This window comes from Macrosteles quadrilineatus, unplaced genomic scaffold, assembly GCF_028750875.1.
Source record: "Macrosteles quadrilineatus isolate MER2022 unplaced genomic scaffold, UCM_ALF_1.0 Scaffold_2__2_contigs__length_208266976, whole genome shotgun sequence".
In the NCBI taxonomy this organism is placed as follows: domain Eukaryota; kingdom Metazoa; phylum Arthropoda; class Insecta; order Hemiptera; family Cicadellidae; genus Macrosteles; species Macrosteles quadrilineatus.
Window position 1 is genome coordinate 145,413,936 of NW_026542595.1, and position 21,378 is coordinate 145,435,313.

The 21,378-nt window shown below is 33.5% G+C and overlaps 2 protein-coding genes across 2 annotated transcripts in view; one reads left to right on the forward strand and one right to left on the reverse strand.

Moving 5' to 3' along the window:
• Positions 1 to 1,220: 1,220 nt before the first annotated feature.
• On the forward strand, positions 1,221 to 4,864 carry LOC128985597 (uncharacterized). The gene is made up of 2 exons (XM_054405223.1): positions 1,221 to 1,320; positions 4,226 to 4,864. Exons 1-2 carry the CDS (start codon positions 1,267 to 1,269, stop codon positions 4,760 to 4,762), a joined length of 591 nt encoding a protein of 196 aa, XP_054261198.1. The 5' UTR covers positions 1,221 to 1,266; the 3' UTR covers positions 4,763 to 4,864.
• Positions 4,865 to 10,350: 5,486 nt separating this feature from the next.
• Positions 10,351 to 21,378, reverse strand: part of LOC128984999 (uncharacterized) — a 185,376-nt gene continuing 174,348 nt past the window's right edge. Inside the window, exons 6-14 of the mRNA XM_054404373.1 lie at positions 21,200 to 21,366; positions 20,362 to 20,507; positions 19,632 to 19,740; positions 18,317 to 18,392; positions 16,817 to 16,973; positions 13,656 to 13,717; positions 13,085 to 13,178; positions 11,075 to 12,497; positions 10,351 to 10,445 (exon numbers count right to left, since the gene is read on the reverse strand). Of these exons, the coding sequence (XP_054260348.1) occupies positions 10,351 to 10,445; positions 11,075 to 12,497; positions 13,085 to 13,178; positions 13,656 to 13,717; positions 16,817 to 16,973; positions 18,317 to 18,392; positions 19,632 to 19,740; positions 20,362 to 20,507; positions 21,200 to 21,366 (2,329 nt within the window). The remainder of the gene's footprint in view (positions 10,446 to 11,074; positions 12,498 to 13,084; positions 13,179 to 13,655; positions 13,718 to 16,816; positions 16,974 to 18,316; positions 18,393 to 19,631; positions 19,741 to 20,361; positions 20,508 to 21,199; positions 21,367 to 21,378) is intronic.

Here is a 21,378-nt window from a genome sequence, read left to right on the forward strand (position 1 = left end):
AAACACAGCAAAAACGTGCTCCAAGTAAATTCGGCCAATCTCTTGAAGCAAGTTTCATCCTCTCTAGACATCTGTTTCAGAGCTTGTAACGGTTTATTGCTATTCACTATCGGTCGCTTCTGTAGGAGATATAACTTAAAAACACTTCTTTGGATTTATCAAATCAAATAAAAAATCCTTTATTCAAACAGTACATTTGTATACATGAATTGTGTCAAGTCAATAATGAAACATAACTATACATTTAGCATATTTACAGCACTAATTAATTAAGAGCTATAATCTATATGTATCCACCTTTCTCCCCTACAACTACTTACGGTTCAACCATTACAACCAACTATTGATTTGAATTACTAATAACTAATTGAAAAAGTCCCAAATTTTGTAGCAGCTTTTATCTGACAACAATTTGAATAAACTGGTTTTAAATCTTTTAAAATCGGGCAAACCCTTCATGGTGCTAGACAGGATATTATAAAATTTTATACAAAAGTAATATGGAAAATGTGCAATGGTGGATGTGCTATGTCTAGGTTATGTAAGGCAATTCTCTTGTCTTGTGTTATAGTTGTGAAAATCAGAGTTATTTGGAAAATTTGATAAAATATAAAAAACTAAAAAATAAAATTAAATCTAAAATTATAAAATTTGATATCACAAAAAGTTATTATAAGTGTATAATGTGATATTCTGCGTTTATTTTTCTGTTTTAGTTATTTACTGTATAACATTGCAGAATAAATAACTAGAATTTTGACAACAATTAAAAACTACATTTTATACATTATTTATTTTGTAGGATAATTTATTTTATCTAGTCAATAGATGGGGTGGTTACTTTGGTAGGCATATCCAAAAGTCAATATTTGTACTCAAACCCTAAATACATTTTTCGTAATCAAAATTAGATTATAAATTATTTTGGATTGTATGCAGATCGAACAATAACTGAAACTGCAAATTGCCTTCTATAAAAACCTGCAATTTTAACAATCTCACTTCTTCGAGAGATTACAGACGCTTTTTTCCTTTTTTTCCATGCAGTCACACACGTTAACTCATAGCCAACATAATTGATGACTTAAGCTCTCCAACTTACCAGAACCTAATTAGCCCGAATTCTCACCTCTATAGTGTTGTTCAGTCAGTGTCGACCACCTGCTAACAGACGACTGCCAAGGCCAAGGTCGAACATGAAGTGTGGATTGAAGGTGTGAAGTGTGTAGACATGTGAAGTGTCAAGCTTGCAGTGCTAGAGGAGACATGGAGCGGTGGACACTCTTCACTCTGCTTTGTGTATTCTTCTTTGTAGGAACGGTGAGTTTTTAAATTCAGTAATCGTTCAATGTAAATACAGTAAAGTTAAAAGCAGTATTCCTCTTAAGTTTTAACACATTTTCCAGGGGTAAAAATGTGGTGACTATGATACAAATTTATTTTACCCTCAAAATATTTTAAATATGCGTCGTACTTATTTTTTACATTTGTTACCGTTAAATCCTATTTAATTCTGCTTTAACTAGAACCCAATGCAGAATACAGCACTTAAATAGTAAAGAAAATATTCACATTTTATCTAAGGCGAAAAAATGAGTGATAACTCCATTAATTATTTTTGTTTTTGTTACACAATAACTGAAAGTTTGACATGAAAGAATATCGTGTAATAAACGAAGAAATTACGAAATAATATATATTATTCAAAAAGTAAATAATTTGGTTAGATGTACTTCGCTCCTAATCCGAATCAATTCTTATATCTCTGAGTATACTTAGTTGATTTTGATGTAGTAAGTTTTTGTGATATTTAGTACACAAACCATTACGTGGAATAAAGAAATAAAACTACCAGAAAACATGTAAAAACACAAACTTCTGGTACTAAAAGTTTGAATAAGTTTTTTGAAATTACTTTTTACAAATAAATGTGAATGAATTGTTAAAACCTACCAATAAAACAAGTTGCCTTATTGTCATCTTAACCAAGTCTGAATACCCAGTCTGTCTTTAATCTCAAATTAGGTCAGACTAACAGCTGTTCATTGAGACGTTCAAGTGTTATCTGATGATTGCTCATTGTTGTTGTTCATTGTTACAAATGTTGCATAGACGTTCGGTTGAATCAATGTTCATAAATTCTATACAGTCTGAATTCCAGTTATTATTGTTTACTGCGATTAATCCTCAAGTCGAATTAACTGAGTGGCAAAAGCTTTGTGAGAGTTTCTTTGGTTCTTAAGTTTAGTGTGCTAAGCGTATGCGCAATAATTAGTTTTGTTTTCCAGGTGAATTGTTTCATATTACTTTGATATTGATTAGATGTAATAAGATGCAAGATGTTATAAGATATTGATATCAGTGTGTTAAAAGTCCTTAAAAGCTTATATTTTTTGAGTATAAGTTTTCAAATAACTTTTTATGTTGAAAATCTTTCATTGAGATGCACTATACTATCGACAGATTATGTAGAAAATAAAAATAAAAAAAATTTTCTATACGTATAATAGTAAAATAAATAAACTGGCAACCAATGTTTTTAAAGTTTATATTAATTTTAAAGTTCATTTTAAAATGTTTTATTTTATTTTTAAGGATCAAACCTTGGTTGAAATCATTCTTTTTAATTGACACAGTTTCCGAATTACTTAAACATTGATCCATCGAACCTGTATCTACTATTTTTACATGCTATTTAATAGCGTTGAAATAAAGAAAAACTTAATACATTTTATCTTTCTCTGATACATATAATTTGACGTGTGTAATTATTAATGAAATCAAACTAACAATCAATCGAGATTCTTTAAATTTAAAGATTAAAAAATCGAGAAATTATTTTGTAAATTTAGATATTATTTTTGATTTATGATATTTTGACAACACAGACCACTGAAGACATGTAAAACGCACATAGTATAGGAAGCTGTTTCACAGAAAATAAACAATTAACGAATAATAAACATAACAACTTGAATGTTACTGTACCACAGAACATTATCGAACGTTTTCAGTTTCCTCACCACACTGGTCATATGTTGGTTCATGTAAATGAAGACCAAACACTGTGACGACAGACAGCTGCGGCGGGCTTTGTGACGTTGTGGTTATGATAATCCTCTGTAAACCGCTTAAAGCATTAATTAATGACGGTAATCATTTATGACAATTAGTTTTGCAGTTAATTCGGTAAAAACAAAGACCCGTAAGCTGTAAACAAGGATTAGTTAGGTAATATCGTGGTTCAATGGTTTGATGACGAGTTTATTGTCAAGGGAATTTTTAATCTTTTTTGCATTGTTTTATGAAGGGTCTGAAAAATAGTTTTTTAATTACTTTTGGATTTTATATATTTTTGTAAAATTAAGAAAAGTGGACAATTACGTTTATTGTTTATCAGTACAAACAGAGAGGCCTTACCTCACCACATTCACAGAATTTGTCGGTGGGTTCAATCCTCAGAAAACTATGAATGCAATATTGAAAGGGATTTAAAATTCTAATTTATATATATTTACAAATAAACTATAAGGTAATTTATAGCAGGAACATTATGTTAAATATAGTTTTCGAAGATTGATTTCCGTTCTATTAAAAATGAGTACAAATAATTTCAATACAAAACCAAAAACACAAACACCATTAACGTTGCACACTGTTTTGTTTCGTGTTCTATCAGTTTTCATATTTGTACACAGTGAATTGTCCTTCGCTACGTAACCGTTTAAAATAGGCTCAAAAATAAGCACATAAAAAATGAATTTGAAAAAAATAACATTAACCTTATGGGTTGCCATAATGGTGACAAAATATAAACAGAGTATCAAGACAAATTCAATAAATTCCAATCACATGTTTTATTTACAGTGTGGGGTGAAAATATAGAATTCTGTGCGTTAAATATGTTTGGTCGACTTTTCGACCACTGGACTGACCTCTAGTTTTAATAAATGGTCCTGACTAATGAGACATCTGATATTCGTCAGTTACAAGGCTACACAAGACATATCACATCATTCTACACTCACAGTTCATTTCAGCAAAACCGGACCCAGATGTTTCTGAACCTGACTAATGAAACAGCTGATATTCGTCAGTACAAAAGACATCTCACTTCATTCTGCACTCACAATTCATTTATATTTGTGTTACAATACACACCTAGGTGGCTCCACCTTCTCTATTGGTCATATAACAATATAATAAAATGTCTTTTTACTTCCAGACAAACTGTTCGCCATTCTTCTTCCCCGAGCCGGACTGCTACCAGCCTACAGAGGCTCCTTATGACTACCAAGTACCTGACTACCAAGAGACTCTGCAGGGGATACTGAGGGCACTTCAGGAGATTGTCTACATTACAGTACAATCGGCCAAGGAGGAGCTGGACGAGCTGACGAGGCTGTGGCTCCCAACCTGCGACACCCCGTACCCAGGGTCCGGCGGGGAAGCGATCCAAGAAGGCGAAGGAGCCTGGGTCCAAGAAAGTTCCACTTCACAAAATTCCGTAAATGAAGAAAACAATGAGGTGTCTTCATCAGGCAACGGAATCAAAGACATATCTAATTCTTCATCTTCCAGTGTTAGTGAGAGCGTCATAAATGGAACCAGAACAAAGATCACTATCACTAATACTACGGTTCTCCACAAACTAACTGTTGGAGATTTAAGTGGAAATAATATTACATTGGTTACAGATAATCCAAGTACTAAATATGCTGAAGAGACTACGGAATCTTCTACTTTGTCTAATACAGTGTAATTGTTAAAGTTGAAATATTTCCTTTAAAATGTTAGTATCCAACTGTAAATAGTGTACATATATTTTTAATTTCCATTTAAAATAAAACGTAAATGTCTCGTATGTGTACGATGATTATTCCAAGCCAGTTTGTAATGCTGAAATTTTAGTAATTTGAGATTTTTTAATGGTTAAGGTTCAAACTAATTTGAAATATAAAATGGTTTAGGTTACCTTTTGCGTCGAACGATCCTTGATGTAGTAAATTATAACTACAGCTGTTTCATGCCGCTGGGGCACATCTTCAGGTTGTCGAACGTCGAGATAAAATAGCTTTATCTTGACGTTCTACAACCTGAAGATGTGCCCCAGCGGCATGAAACAGCTGTAGTTATCATTTACTACATCAAGGATCGTTCGACGCAAAAGGTAACATAAACCATTTTATATTGCAATTTTCGATCCAGAGGCTAACCCATCATAAAACTAATTTGAACTGTACAGCAACCACTTAGATATTTAACGATAAATACTTGTGAAATTTACTAGTGCTTTAACACGGGATATCCAAAAACTCAAACTTAGCTAGATGTAGGTTGGTTACATATACAAACTGAAGACAATGTTCTTGAAGTCTTAGTGAGATACCTAAGATAGGTTTAAACAAAATTTTATCATTACTACCCTGTATTATAGCTTACAGTAGATAACAAATCAGTACTTTTTTACTTGTAACTTAGTAAATCGGTATCTTAATTTGTAACATGATTCGATTTGGCAGTATAAACAGTTTTAACTGTTGTTCCCCCTAAAATATGTGTTTTGTTAGTATGCCCAGACTAAAAAAAGTTAGAAAGACTCAAACAATTCTCTGATTAGCTTATTACTTATAGTGCTCGCCTTAAAATCTGAAGGTTGCTGGTTCGAATCCAATGTTCGATTCTAGAAACCAATCCTGATTTCAGCTATGGACTAACAATCCAATGTATCAAATTTTAGAGGTTACTTGCAATACCAAGATTTAAATAACCATTACACACAAAATTGAATAAAAGAACAATATTTTGGTACCTTAGTAATAAAAATGAATCCAGAGTGAGAGAGAACCCGCTAATGGGATGGTTGTCATCAGCTGATCTGAGCACTACAAGACAGAACGTGCTTCGGGCAAATCCAGCCAATCACTGGGAACATGTATCGCTGGTAAACAATGTACGTGTTCGGACTTACAAAATATACAATCTATAAATTAGTAAGTTTCTGATTTGAGCATTTATTTTCCTATAAAGTAAAATACTGTATACACATACTGTCATAAATTAGAGTTACTTGCTAAACGTACATACACAAAATATATGAGAAAAAAATCGATTTAATCAGTTTTAGAATACATTTTTTAATTATATTTTATCACAACAGACAGTGAAAGTATCTTCGTCAAGATTCAAACATAAAGTCATCGCAGACAGTTTTCTTTAGGAAATGGATGAGTATTTTAGTGTTTGAAATTCTCATGAGGTGGCAATATTTTTGATGAACTTACAACAGTTCCAATTGTTCATGATGGTCGTGGATTTAAAGCGGGGCCTTGACCGGAGACACCTACTTCTCCATGTGGGGAATCTATTCCACAGTCATCTTAACATCGCGGTCCAAAGTGCACGCCGATTCAGATTAAGATTTTCGGTAAGTGGTTAACTTGAGTCAGATATTTTGTTGGTGGGCACAGTGGAAGCAGGAAATACGCCACCAGTAAAGAAGAAAGTCAGTCATAGTTATGGAGTTTTCGGATGAGGAATTACTAATATAGCATTTCGAACTATTATTATAGCATCTGAAACTGTTGTGAAGTTACAGCCAGTGAAAAATGGTGTTCACAATATTATTATCTTTTTTCCCAGGGATAGAAATGATTTATTTATTTAGTGGGTAAGGAACTTTCTTGTTCACAGTCACTGGGTAAGATTTCTCACCCGGGTAGAGAATAGGTGTCTTAGTACCTTTAACAAATTATCTATAATAAGGCACCTCCCGCTGTAGCAATGTCTGCTCATTTATAGAGTGACGATCTTTAAAGTTGGGACTGACGATCTTTAAAGTTGTGACTTTATTCTTTTTAACTTTTCAATCTCTTCTTTAGAGTTTTTTTGTGACTTAACATAATTGACGTAGGAATCATAGACTAGGGACAGTTAGGAAAATTTGAACGAGAACAACGCTATATCTTCCTAAGGGGCAAGTAGAGCCTTTTAGATATTTTATTTTTACATTTCTTGAAGTAGTTGGTCTTGCTTATGCTCTTACTGGCAATATTGATGTCTCATTTTCAATAAAACTTTAACCTCATGGTGTATTATTCACCTTTTTAAGTCCTACGATCTCTAATAAAATGTTTTACATCATGGCTTTGAGTAACACTTTTATAGTCTAACGCACGTCTAAAATGTATGTAAGTTAGAGGATTGTCACTGTAGGATACAATTGTGTCAGAGTCAACGGTGTCAACCGCACAAAGATTGTCTCCAAGACGACGCTTACCTATGGCGACATTGGACATATAAAGCATATCAATATAACATTTGACATACTCACATGTTGCCAATATTATGTTAGGTTGATATGTCACAACCGTATTAACACTCCAGTTAGTCGTAAGCAGATACAATCATTTGAGACAATAATGGTTACACCTTTCTACAAAAACATCCAACCTCATTGTATTAAAAATATACAAGTTTTTGAATATGTGATAAGTTTGTTGGAGATCAAAATATATAATAGTTAGGATGTAGCTTAACTGTTGTTTCAAAATACAATCTTCCAATACAATTTATATGAATATCAATAAGTATTCTCAAGCACTAAACCTTGATTGATAAGTTAATATAAATATTAGTTTTTAAGCAATTTTTCATATTTTTATTTTTTAGTTGAGTATTAAGAGTTACTACATCTCATAAAAAAAAATTAAAATTACAAATTTAAAACAGAAAGTATTCATGGTACCAAATATTTAAAAGGACATGGTATTAAAAAGAACTAAAAACATGACTTCGTCATTGTGATACACTATTGGTATTTTAATGAATAAAATTTTAATGTAGAATAATCCAATTTAGTTACCCTAAATTAAACTTTTTTACCTTAAACTTTTAAAGCTACCTCAACTAACTTTAGTACCATACCAGTGGTTTTAAATCTGCACATATTTCATAAATTGTAAATAAATGATTATCTTTAGGCCTATTAGAAATCGAAACTTTGATTTTCAGGGACAAAACTTGTAGAGTAATACTATTCATCTTTAAACCTTTACGAAAAGGCATTTCTTTTCAAATGAAATCTGTTGGTTCAGTCAGTCGTCTTTAGAGATTGAAGTATATCAATTGAATCCATTTGATGTTGTATAAGTAGATAATCTCTTTTTTTATTTGCTTACAAATTACAAGATGCATTTTATTATATAAGAGGTTTTATAGAATCGTTAAAGATAATAAATGAGATTGCTTTATTATTGCATCGTATAAATTACATCCCAAAGAAGTATTGCTGGTTGAAAATAAGTAAGACTTTTCGTTAACCTAAACTATCACAGCCAGTGTCTTCTTCTTCTTCTTCTTCTCCACTACACGGACGATTGATCCTGGGAATCACAAGACCCATCCTGAAAATTATTTAAACTTGTAAACAATGGATACATAGCAGCACGTCGATTGTTTAAAGCATTATGTTAATAGACACTGTTTAAAGTATAGATCTGAAAGTACAAAATACGTCAAATAAGACTTGTTATGTTATAAATTTATTTTACACTTATACTGTTTAATCACAATTTGCCTATTGGGTTTGATGATGAGTGGAGTGTCCAATCGAAAATGATCACCAATTACCATATTTTATATATATTTATCGTCATATTAGTAAACAGTATAAGGGTACATATATTATGTTATTTGACGTATTTTTGTACTTTTAGGTAATCATTTAGTAACACGAATGATACTGATCAAGAAGTTATGAAATAAAAATGTGATACTTTGTTAGATTTCATACTTATACTTTAAATAAACGTAAAATGCCATCAATTATGTTTTACAAACTAGTTAGTTCGACCAAAAAGAGACCAGGCATTCACAAATATTTCAATTCATAATATTTGAAATAGGCTTCGAAAATCGGAGAATTTTGTAAAACATTAATTTAAGTTACAATCTTTCCGTAAAGAATTCATGGATATTTTTGGCATTTAAAATATGTAAATTCAAATATAATTAGCATATGAGAAGATAAAAAATCTTGAACGAATCTTGAACTGCCCTGATTATGCCCAGGAATAGGTTGATTGATTGGTATTGGTTATTTTTTGACCTAAGACGCTAGGCTAGAGTCTGGGATTGTTTTTCACATTACTTCAGGCTAGACCAAAGGTTGCGGCATTATCACTTGGATAAAATCCATTTGTGATTTGGAGGGATTTGAATCCGGGACCTCAGGGACTGAAGTCCCGCGCTCTACCACTAGACCAGCTCGCTCCCCGGTATGGAGAGAATTGATTTGTACTTATCTGTTTACCTCTTTTGTAGGCTGCAGGCTTAAATGGCCGACTTTGTGGTACTCCTTTCCAGAACGTGGTTTCAACGTTGTGACAGGACATCTTGAAGTTCTAGTGAACAACATACAAAATAAGGACTGGTGAACCAATAACTATTTCCAACAATGAGATAACAATTTGCATGAATTATTATAATTTTGTACACAATTTAAAATTTTTTTCCTAAAAGTTAATTTCAGTGAGGTTTTGGTTATGGAATAAAGCCAATTTAACAGTAGGTGATCAGTTTGACTCTACCAAAGAGGCAGTTTTTATTTTTTACACCGGACCGAGTTGTCCAAATGGTCGAACCATAATCCATTATTGACTAAGCACCAATTTAAAACAAAAGTTATACAAAAGAAAATATTTTATTAGGAAAATAAACGATCTTTTGGAAACATAATGTGCCCTTATCTGGTATAACTCAGTTAAACAGCTGCACATAGCATATTAACCGACACACTTATATTTCTCACGACTAATTGCATCCCTCGGTGTTATATATATATATATATATATATATATATATATATATATTTTAAACGTACATCCAATTTTTAATAAGCAAAACTAGGGCTGTCTGTACCTGGTATGCTCGTTGGAGCTGTAGGATGATATAGACAGGTTGTCCATATAGTCTGACAAGTCTGATGTCCCGCTGCTGGTACTCGGTGCGTCTATAAACCTCAGTATCTTCCCCTCTGTGACAGCAGGAGTAGTATAAGTTATCTTAATGTGTAAAGTGGACATTACATAATCATAGTGTAACTATCGTGTTCTGGGGATTTTTTGTACTTTGTACAACAAACGATTATTTATTATTTTTCACTTGTAAATTTATAAGTTCTATCTTTTCTTTACTTTTGATCTTTTCTTTTCGTGTACGCCGTACATATCTTGTATAATTTGTATGAGAGATATTGTAAAATAACAAAATAAATATTTTAAAATATATAAAATTAAATAATTAGGTGAAATTAAGTTTAAACAGTGATGTCGTGGGTTCGGATCCTGGTCACTGCTGCTGCCTTTTATCAGTAAAGTTCACCATTGTATTGTAACGGCTCACCCCTCGCTTTGCTGGATACGTTCCACGCATAGGGACAGAGCCTATGTGGACGAGCAAATGCAAGATTAAAAGAGGCAGCTAACCTCTTTATTGAAAAAGAGGAAGCTAACCTCTTTTATTGAAAAAGAATTCAACAAATTATCAAAATTAAATGGTTTCCTTGTCAAGAAAGCAATTCAAAGTATAGGCATTTTCTATATTTTTCTGGAATGATTGGTATACATAATCTTAAAAGGAGAATATAGTAGGATAAACTTTTAACTTTATGTTTCCTTATCCTAGATAATAATTCTGTATACTAAGCTATGTACCAAATAAGTAGACGAGTTTCCTTAAGTCGTCTAAGTAGATGAGTTGTAAGGACTGCTTCTTCAAACCAAAGATTTATAAAAAACGAATGTCTTCCAAACAAGTCTTTGTTTGTTTACCCCTACATTGGTAACTTTATTATGAATGTAAAATAGAATACCAGTTAGTTATCTATGTTTTAGGTGCATTTACGTGTGGTCTATCCTTACACGGATAAATAAATTGCTTGTAGCAACGGGTAAAGCCTCGTAATATCACAAGAGCTTAGACACATCAGTAATTGTTAAATAAATAATTTGGTATCGAAAATTACCTCATAAATACATCAGTAATTAACCTGATTATAAAATACACAACCTACCTCTTCCATCGACAACTGTGAGCAGAGCAGATGTAGATTTCGCTGAACTAGAAGATTCTTGAAACTGAAACACCAGTTCCCCTAGAGGGTCAATCGATTTGGATCTTCTAGGGAGACTCAAGTCACTGGAGGACTTTTTCATCTGTCTGAGTGCGTACTCTCTAAGTAGCTTGGCGGAGAGAGAAGTGGTAATTGGCATTTCAAACTCGGTAAAGTCAGTTCTTCTGAGCCTCAAGGAAGCGGTTGACACTCCAGAATCGTTGGAGCTTGAAGAATCACGATTGTGTCCAGGTTTAAAGCTGACGGTGCAAGATCTCCTTAAAGCTGACAAACAAGGGCTGTTTGTAACGTTGAGATCAGTCGGGAAGTGTGGAAGCTGAAGATTTCTTAAGTGTTCTTTGTACTTTTCTATATCAGATTCTTTACCTTCAAGTTTCCCAGGTACGGACGACAAAGATGAATTGAGCTCAGAGACAGACAAGAACTTATTTCCTGGGAACCTCGAAGCTTCACTGCACAAAGAATTCAAAGATCCTTTGACACTGATGTCGTTGGCAGTGTTGACCATGGTATCTGATGATATAGTGTCATCAGAATGATATTGAGATTCTTCTAAACGGGTTTTGACGTTGGATAAATTCGATTTTCTCGCATGTCTTTGGATCTCTTGAGCGGTGACTGGACGGAGGTTTCGTATAAAGTCTATTAGTTTGGACAGAGAGATTTTCGGACGTTTTAGACTATTTGGAATAAGGTGAATTTCAGGATCACTAATTGCTCTAATTTTATAATCCTTTGGTTGCCTACATATACTGTGTAAACAAATCGAACTTTTAGATCTCGACTTGAAGAAAGACTTGACATATACTGGAGTTTCTCTGGTGGGTAACGTTTCATCATTTCTTTTTGTTATGTTTGCTAAAGACGACATTTTGATGTACCCGCGAGTATCATCCACACTATTTGATTGTCCTATTTGCCTTAAATTATTCTGCCTGATTGAACAATTCCTACAAAAGCCATCAAGCCACTCAGAATTGAAACTAAGCTCACGATCACCGTCAAACTCGCAGAGCAATTTCTTATAACAATCTTTACAGTTTTCGTAATATTTAAGTGATTCGGCAAAGTCAATGTTTACATAGTTTGGTGTTTGTACGTGTTTAGGAAGGTCAGAAAAGGTCACTGATTTTACACATCTCCTTGCTTGGCACATAGTGTTTGCTTTTACGTTCATATAGCAAGAGCAATTGGAATGGGATTCCTGTTTGCAAGACTCTGTCTGCCACCCTGGATCTGACGAAAGACTTGAAGGTTCTTCATCGTTTTGGTACACATGGAATTTGTTGTGAAAATTCATGGATTGCTGAGATTTAGGAAAACTTGTATGTGAAGTTCCTCTGGCCATTAGCTGAAGAAGTGACTGAAACAAATCGAACATTGTGAAATAAATATGAACGATGTTTTTTTTTAAATTGGTAAAAATGTTTTCCTTGTTTTGTTTTATAGAACATGTATACATTGTCAGTATACAATTAGACAACAAAATAAATTTAAGAAAAAATATGGTTTTAGTTTGTTTAAAATAGATGAATACTAATGACATAATCAATGCTAATGCCATTTTGTTAGAAATAAAAGTAAAAAATGGTTTGACTACGGTTTGCATTACCAGAGAGTCAATTCGGAAATAAAAATATAAAAAATCTGGTAGCGTTGCTGACTCAAAATATATTTATATTCGAATAATTGTTTTATAAATTTATCGTTACGTCCTTAAAGCATAATAAAGTGGTACACTAGAAATTTACAATAATTTGAATAATTTTTTTACTGATTACAATTAGATATTTTTATTTATAATTCCACAAACTGATAAATTAAATAGCTTTCAATATCACCAAGATAAGGGTAAGAAATGAACATGGCAGTTCAAAATAACAATATTGGCATTGTGACGAAATGAATCTCTCACAGATAGTATCGGTGAGTTTGCTCATTGCCTTTTACCTGGTTTACGGAGAAAGATTGACTTATCCCTGTGTTTGCGTTGGCTTGACAATTGCAGACGGTTTTGTCTACGCAATGAGAGTTAGTATCTGATCTGTAAAACAAAACATGTTTGTTAAAATATAAAGCAAACTAATTATATGTTCAAATGCATACTCTTTTCATATTAGACACATCCGTTCCTGATCACGAATAATTGATCCTGACTAATGAAAAGGACGATCTTAGTCAGTAAAAAGGCTACACGCATCATCTTATACCATTCTACACTCATACTGTTTTACTAATTTGAATGCTAGTTTAAAATACTATATGTGGGAATGTATTCATTATCGTTTCAAAGATTAACCCAAGTATATTATTCATTATTGGGCTAAATTATAGTAATAATAAAGTTGCAAAAATCAATAATTATTTATTTGGAAATTAAAGTTCTTATAAAAAATAATCCGATTTTATAACAGAGTTTCAAGTCTCTACCGTTCCCAAACGCTGATAAAATTACAGATTTACCTAAAGTTATGACAAAGAAAATTTAAATTGTATTGGAAATAGAATCTTTCTATATTACCTCTCAGGCTCTTCAAGGATAGTGCTCTTGAAACTTCGTGGTGTGTCATAATATTCTTCTACCTGTAAAAGTGATAAGTATTAACCATGGGTTCATATGGAGAATAAATCCCAATTTGAATAATTTCTCGAATGTTTTGCACCTTACACGTTGGTACTATCATAAAAATACATTTGAAAAAATTTCTTTGAACACTATTAGACAGGTTAACACTTTATACAAATACACCTTTTTTATATCCCACCTTCACATCCTAGGACCATAGGTTCTAGCCCGGAACTGTTTTCCACATTACTCCAGGCTATTCCTGGAGGGTATCGGCATTATCACATAAATAAAATACATTGGTGGTTGGCGGGATTTGAACCCGTGACCTCAAGCACCGCAGGCCCGTGGTTACTATAAATAACCATTATACATGGATTTCATATAGTTAATGAATTTATAGTCGATTTATAGTCAATGGATTTCATATAGTCATCTAGAAGACGTCAAAAAGGCAGCTTTTAAACATTAATTCTGTTAATAAAAAATTAAAAATTACTCTTAATTAGGTAGTAACTTTAACTTTAGATAAGTGAGACTGGGACGGTGGTGTCGTCCTGTAATCCAGCTACTAGGAGGTCACAAATTGTGGATATTTATAGGCATGCACTGTGGATGCGATGCTCCCTGGTGTGGATTAACGTCTGCACTAAATTCGTTAATTACAAGGAAAAATGTAGTTCGGATTCCATTATAAACTGTATGTCCCGTAGTTGCCAGTGTCTAAGGAACATGTCGGCCTTAGTCACTAACAAGACTACAAGATCACACCCCCCCCCACTACCCCTCCCCCCCACTACCCCCCCACTACCCCCCCCCTACTCATCCTACACTCATAATTCACTCATATTTGGTTTAAAATTGTGGCGCCCCATCTTAAATTATTTGATAATTATTGATAATTGATCAAACTTTCCATTCCCATGTTAGAGTTGTAGTTTTAAAATGAAAATTAACGTAGTTTAGTAGAACCACCAACTCAGATTACACTGATGTTAATTTACTGATTTGTTACGAATACACCAACTCTCTACTAAAAATACAACGTATGTTAAACTATGACTATTCCAGTAACAAAAAACTAATCCATTACAGTAACAAAAACATTTATAGAGAAAACAGAATTAGGACTGTAACACGTTTTACTTTTATACATAGTTAGATAGGCTACATCTAGTTCATACTGGATACTTCAAATTATCCAAAATTCAATGATTCCCAAGTAGTGTGAAATATGTTTCAAAACAATTACAAAACTGTTGTACACTTGTTTTAAAACTGAATCAATACAAGTTTTATTTGGAATTTTTTCAGTATCAATACAAGCTTGAAACTGTTGTAAAACAATATCAAAACAGTTTTAAACTTGTTTAAAAAAAAAGTTTTAAACTTGTATCAAAACAGTTTTAATCTTGTTTCAAAACAATTTGTAGCTTCTTTCAAAATAATTTGTAGCTTGTTACAAAACAATTTGTAGCTTGATTCAAAACATTGAATCATATTAACTATGCATTAAAAATAAAATAAAATTAAAAAGTAAAAAAAAAATATTGCAAAATGTTCATTAAATCGGCCGGGATTAGAACCAATGACTCCAGACACCACGGCTGCTACATGTCGAACTGAGAAGCTGTATTAGGCCTCATAATTTAACTCAAATAAGATTTTTCTCTGACATTGTGTCATTTCAAGAATGTATTATTAATAAAGCCCAATTACGTGACATTATATTTGAGGCTGTTTGATAGCAAAGGTATAATGATATATATTGATAACAAATACAGTATAATGAATGATTAGTATAATATTACCCATATTTACTACCGTTGTTATATTTAAATTGTACAATAGGTGTATGTAAGGTAAATATCGGGTTTTTTTGTCATCTGGGTCCTGATCTGGATACTTGATTTTAAAGAAATTAAATTCTTTGCTTAAATAGAAGAATTTAAGGTTGTGTATAAATGTATATTAAAATTAGGGAATAACATTTTTTTTTACTACATAATTGTTTTTAACTAATTACGTTCAGTATATATATTATATATAGTTATATATATATTTTACACGCAAAAAAATAAATATATTTATGGTTATATTTATTGTAGTATAAGTATAAAACAGTGAACATTTTCAAACATTTTTCACTCAAAAGGGGTATAATGCAATCTCCATAAGTTAGGAATTAAATTGCATCCTAACCTTTATTTGTTTTCGGTTAAACTGTTTTTTTTTGTTTTTTTTTTACTTTCGATATTAAAATTTTTATCATAGCATTAATTGTTTCTCACTTTAAATTCAATGCATTCTCATTCATAAATAAACTTGTAAAAATAAATTAATTTAAACAAATAAAAATCAGAAGACAGTCAATTGTGTGAGGGTATATATTTCAAAGGTAGGTCTCGGATCTAGATGCCAGAACTGGAATGAGTTCAGATCTGGCATCCCAGATTGGAAAACGTGTCATACAATTTTTGAATAATTGTACTTAATTGTAAACTGTAGTAATATTGCATAACAATTGTTTCAAACTAGTATAAAAACAACTTTAATATTAGTTTTGTGACTGGTTGTGAAACTGTTACGAACTGTATTAAAATTGTTTCAAACTCTTATCAAAACATTTTTAATACAAGTTACGTGACTGGTTTTAAAATTGTTTAAAACTTGTGTCAAAACAGTTTAAATACAAGTTTTGTGACTGGTTTTAAAATTTTTTATAACTTGTATAAAAACAGCTTTAATACAAAGTGTTGTGACTGGTATTACAATATAACTGGTGTACAATATAGTACTGTTTCAGTACCAGTTCAAACTGTTTTCATGCTACTTAGGATATTCAATGATTTAACGATTTATCTGGTCATTCAGCAGAGCAGTAGGCTATGTCACATTTTAATACAAAATAAATATTATATTGTCCATCTTGAAACATAAATGCATGCTAGATAAATATGATAATGAGGAAACAAACAAATCAATTTCAGTAACTAGGCCTTTATCATAATTACAGTGAATGACCTAATTAAAAGCGAAAGATATTCCTAACAAAATAGATTCTACAGAAAAAAACTTGTATTCGCAAAAATCTTTGAAAACAAAAACAACCCTACCAAGTTAGTGCTATCGCAGTCACATCGCCCAAGGCCAATAACAGGCATTGATGGGGACGGCCTTGGTCTCTTGAGGCTGGCTGGAAGATCCTCCGGGGCTGGAGGAGGTTTGGTCTTCGGAGGCCGAGGTGGAGGCCGACCTGGGCTGGAAGGATCCCTGGAAATGATGAATAATTGAAATTTAATTTTGTATTATGACCTTCCCCATAGGCCTCGGGTCTGATTGTAGAATGTAACAACAAATCATGTGACGAGCCGGTAAATTGATGTAAACTGTATTGATTTAGTGATGGGTCAGGACGTGAGATCATGACTTTTCTGTCATAGATTTATCGTATGCCATGCTGCTGATTATGTCTCTGGCCACCTAAAATACAAATTCCAACAAAACTCATGTTATTCAAGGGATTATTGTAAAGGGGTTGGTACCATTAAGATAACTACAAATCAATTATTGTTTTTTTTCTTATAGAGTTTTTCGATGTTTTTACTTCATATAGTTTGCGTTTTATTAAGGGATTTTCCCGCTTGGCTGGTGCTTTCTACAGTACTAATCACGGCCTCGTATGGCGAGGCCGTTTTCTCACTGCCCTGCTCTGGCAGAGTTTCCGAGAGAGGCGATGAATCGGAACTGGGAGTGAAAGGACGGGCGCGAACAGGGGAGCGACTCAAACGTGAGCTCCTCCTAAACGGGTCGAAGTCCACTTCAGGTGTCGTTTCTGCCTGTTTTTGGGGTTAGGGAACCCGAAGTTTTTTCTTGCAAAATTGAAACGTTTTCTTTTTGCTTGTTTTCTGCCATATTTTCAAAATCTTCCCCCCTATGCTGTGACCTCGTGAGAATGTCACCCTGGTTCACCTCATGCACGGCTATACTCCATGCCATGCCCAAAACCCAGAACGTTCCAGAAAAGGCAGTAGTCTCGGCACAGCTCCCCAAAAGGCGCAACAGGATCCTCTATCCGGTCGCCATTCGGCACTACTACGGCCAAAGAGATTTTCGCCGGATGATAGGGCAGCCTGGGATGTGCAAGAAAACGGACGTCCATCGCATCGAGGGAAAGAAGGACACGGAGCCATACACAACAATAGACCAAAGTGATTTGGGGGGAAAAAATTGTCTATTGATTTTAAACCGGAAATGTTGGTATGCAGATGAGACGCTAAAATAATTGTTGCGCTCCCCCCCCCCCCTTTTAGTCGACTTTTACGACGAGCAGGGGGTACTGCGGTCTATTCTAATGCCAGAGCCAGACAGCATATACAAAATTATGTCTAAAAATTAAGGTAACTGTAATGCCCGTTACGTCCGTTAAGGTAATGAGTTTGACTATTTTACTAATTATTTTACTTCGCACATAACATTTTCCTTTTTTAAGATAGCATAGACATAGGAACGCATAATTTTAAAAGTGCTGTAATCAAACCAATTTCTGGTTTTGAGTGTTTCTTTTCCAAGTGAAGAAAATTTGCTTAGTTCGATAGCCAAATTTATGAACCTACCAGATAGTTGCCAACGTTGAAGTCTGTCGCGAATCTTGACAACTTGGAGACTTCGCAATGGATTGTCCGATGCCACCTGAAAAATAAAATCAAACGAATAATGGCATTGGACGAGTAAAGAAATTACCTACCTAATCTAATAGAATTTAAAATCATTAGATACTAAAATGGATGCAGAGTAAAAACTAAGTGTCAATCCCTAACAAACACATTTCCATTTATTATGAAACTTTGTAAGAGCTGGGCACACATTTAACATTTTGAATGTTGATTGTTTAGGTTAAACATAAATACAGTACAGTTATCTGGTTACAAAAATGCAAATCAGCCAAAGCAGCGTCCTGGTTTGATATCAGCAGCAGCACATCCCACAGATCAGCTGATACTGCCTCGCTGATTTCAATTCAATGAATATTCCACTTAGTTATGCAATTTTTGCCGCTTGGATGAATATTATATGCTGATTTATACAGGCTCATATATTTCAGTCATCTTGATTAATACCCCGATATTTCATGCATAACTGAAAAACCTTTCATGAACTCATCAGATAAAAAGGTTTGATTTGGATGAAAAATGTTTGCTGAAAATTTTGTTGATAAAGACAGTAGCGGAATTTATAGAATGCAAGCTGCCTAATAGTTATCATACTAAAGAGAGGTGCATTGCTATTACTTGAAAATTGCTATTATTAGTCAGAAAACAGCTAAAAATATAATTAAATATTACTTAGTCCTTTAGTGTATAGTCACCGGTAAATACTGCTATTACCAATGTGTTAGTAAATTAATGAAAATAGGCCTACGATCTTAGTAAATGTTTGCTCATAACGTTTTGGGTAAACGAAAGATTCTAATAATTACTGAACTAAATGTCACGAACATGATTTAGCAAGTTGGTTTCCAAGTGAGAACTTCATGGAATCTATATCAGTCAAAATTGATCTTAGTTCGTTCCACCTAGTGCAGCAAACTACAGTGGTTGGAAACTTAAACCCGTTATTTTGGCATTTTTGCATTGTTCAAACATTTAAATATGCAACTTGGATCAACCTGTAATTTTATTCTCATTATTAATGTCATATTTCAACACAACTATGAATTGAGAATGCGGGTATAGAGTGGAGATGCCTTGTTTAGCTTTGTTGCTGCCTTAAGATTATCAATTTCTTTATTCCGAGGGTCATTTTCTCAATGAGCCGGACATCTGTGCCCAGTTCCAAACCATCAAAATACTTTTGACATTTGTCGGAATTGAACGAGTGACATTTAGATTATTTGATGAGCACAATAGTACGTTTCTCGATGGAACCTACATGACTCCATGGTCCAAGTGAAGCCGGTTCCTGGGGCGCAAGTGACGGTCGAGGATCTAGAGATTCGGACATGGCAGCTTCTACAGCGGGGCCTGCTCACTGTGCCCTCCTAGGACAAAAAGTATACAGAAGTAGTGTAATGTCTTAAATGAATGTCAAATGAAAATAAAACCTTTCATACCTAGTGAAAAACTACTGTAAATCTTATATCAATAGTAAAAACGTTATGATTGAAAATAAAAACCAAGAATACAGAATTCACAATCAACAGTATAAAAAGCATTATGATTAATTTTGTTCAGTGTTAGAATATAAATCAAAATACGTATGAGTATCGTTCTTATTAAAATTATGTTTTTTTATTCGATATTATTCTTTAAATAAATATTGAAAATTGTATGACTGCTTTAACTATACGCTTCTTGGTTGTTACTATTATTCTTGACAGATTTACCTTATCATTTGCAGTTAAGGACTCCAGTTGAAGTGAATAATACACCATAGATCTGGTGTTTGTTTTATTAACTAAAATTACTACAGTACATCCAGTTTTAGTTTGGCAGTGTAGAAACACCAACGCATAGAAATGTGATGTATTTAATCAATAAATGATTTATTTTGCAATAAAAGTCACTGTATGTTGTTTTTTCCAAAACATATTATGATATGTTATTGACGGCTTATAGACTGGCAATGAGTTATGTTGCAGTTATACCCCTGTAAGACTCACCCTGTGACACAACCCTGAAGACTCCCAGCCACCACAGTCCCCCGGAGGAGTCCAGCAGAGGTTCTCCTGACTCCTGGAGCGGCAGTCGGTGAGTTGTTCGCACAGGTTAGCCTCTGTCCTGCTGCTGCTGATGGACCTCTCTCCGACTGTCAACAAATAAACAACATTGGGTCAAGGCAGCCACTGGTCAAATAAGTATCAAGCTTTATCTAAGAGTCAGATCTCTTGTAAAACTTCCGATAAGACAAAGGAAACCGTTTACGGTTACAATCTGAAATGTTTACCAGTAGGACAGAAAAGTGGCCATAGTCCAACAAATTGTATGGCTTATTAAAATTTTCTTTAGGTGCATAGAGTTGCGTGTGGGGTTGATCAATCGACATTCAATTTGATTATTTTTATTTGGTTGCCTTAACATTTAACTTTCGGTTAATATTTCATGGTGTTTAAACATTTAAATCTTAGCTTTTATACTTTGCAATAATATTAATTTAAGCTATTCGAAATTCCTGCTTAACCACTCAAAATAACTGCGATGAATCGGTTGGAATACGTAACATTATTTTGCATAGGACAGGAAAAGAACACAATACAGAAAATATCCTCCAAAAAAGTTTTCCATTGTATGTGTATGTTGATATACACATGGTCAAAATTTACGTGAGTTAAAATTACTTAACCATAATCCTCCAAAGTACAGATACGACAGTAAACTACCAGTTATACTACAAAGGAACTTAGCTTTCTTTCAGTTACTAAATCTCTGTCTTACTTCTAATATTTATTGTTAACGTAATACTTTTAAGAACTATTGATAGAGAAGAGTTATAGGGTGTACCGTGTAGGTAGGCACGCCGGGCTAGAGGGGTGTTTCCCTGCGCGGCATTGCTGAAGGACCTGCTGACGTCATTGCCTCTGTCAGTCAGCAGAACATGCAGACCTTCACCTCTTCCACATTGAGACCCACCCTCGAAACAGAACCGTCCGTTGACCACACCGTACTTTCTGTAACGCAAA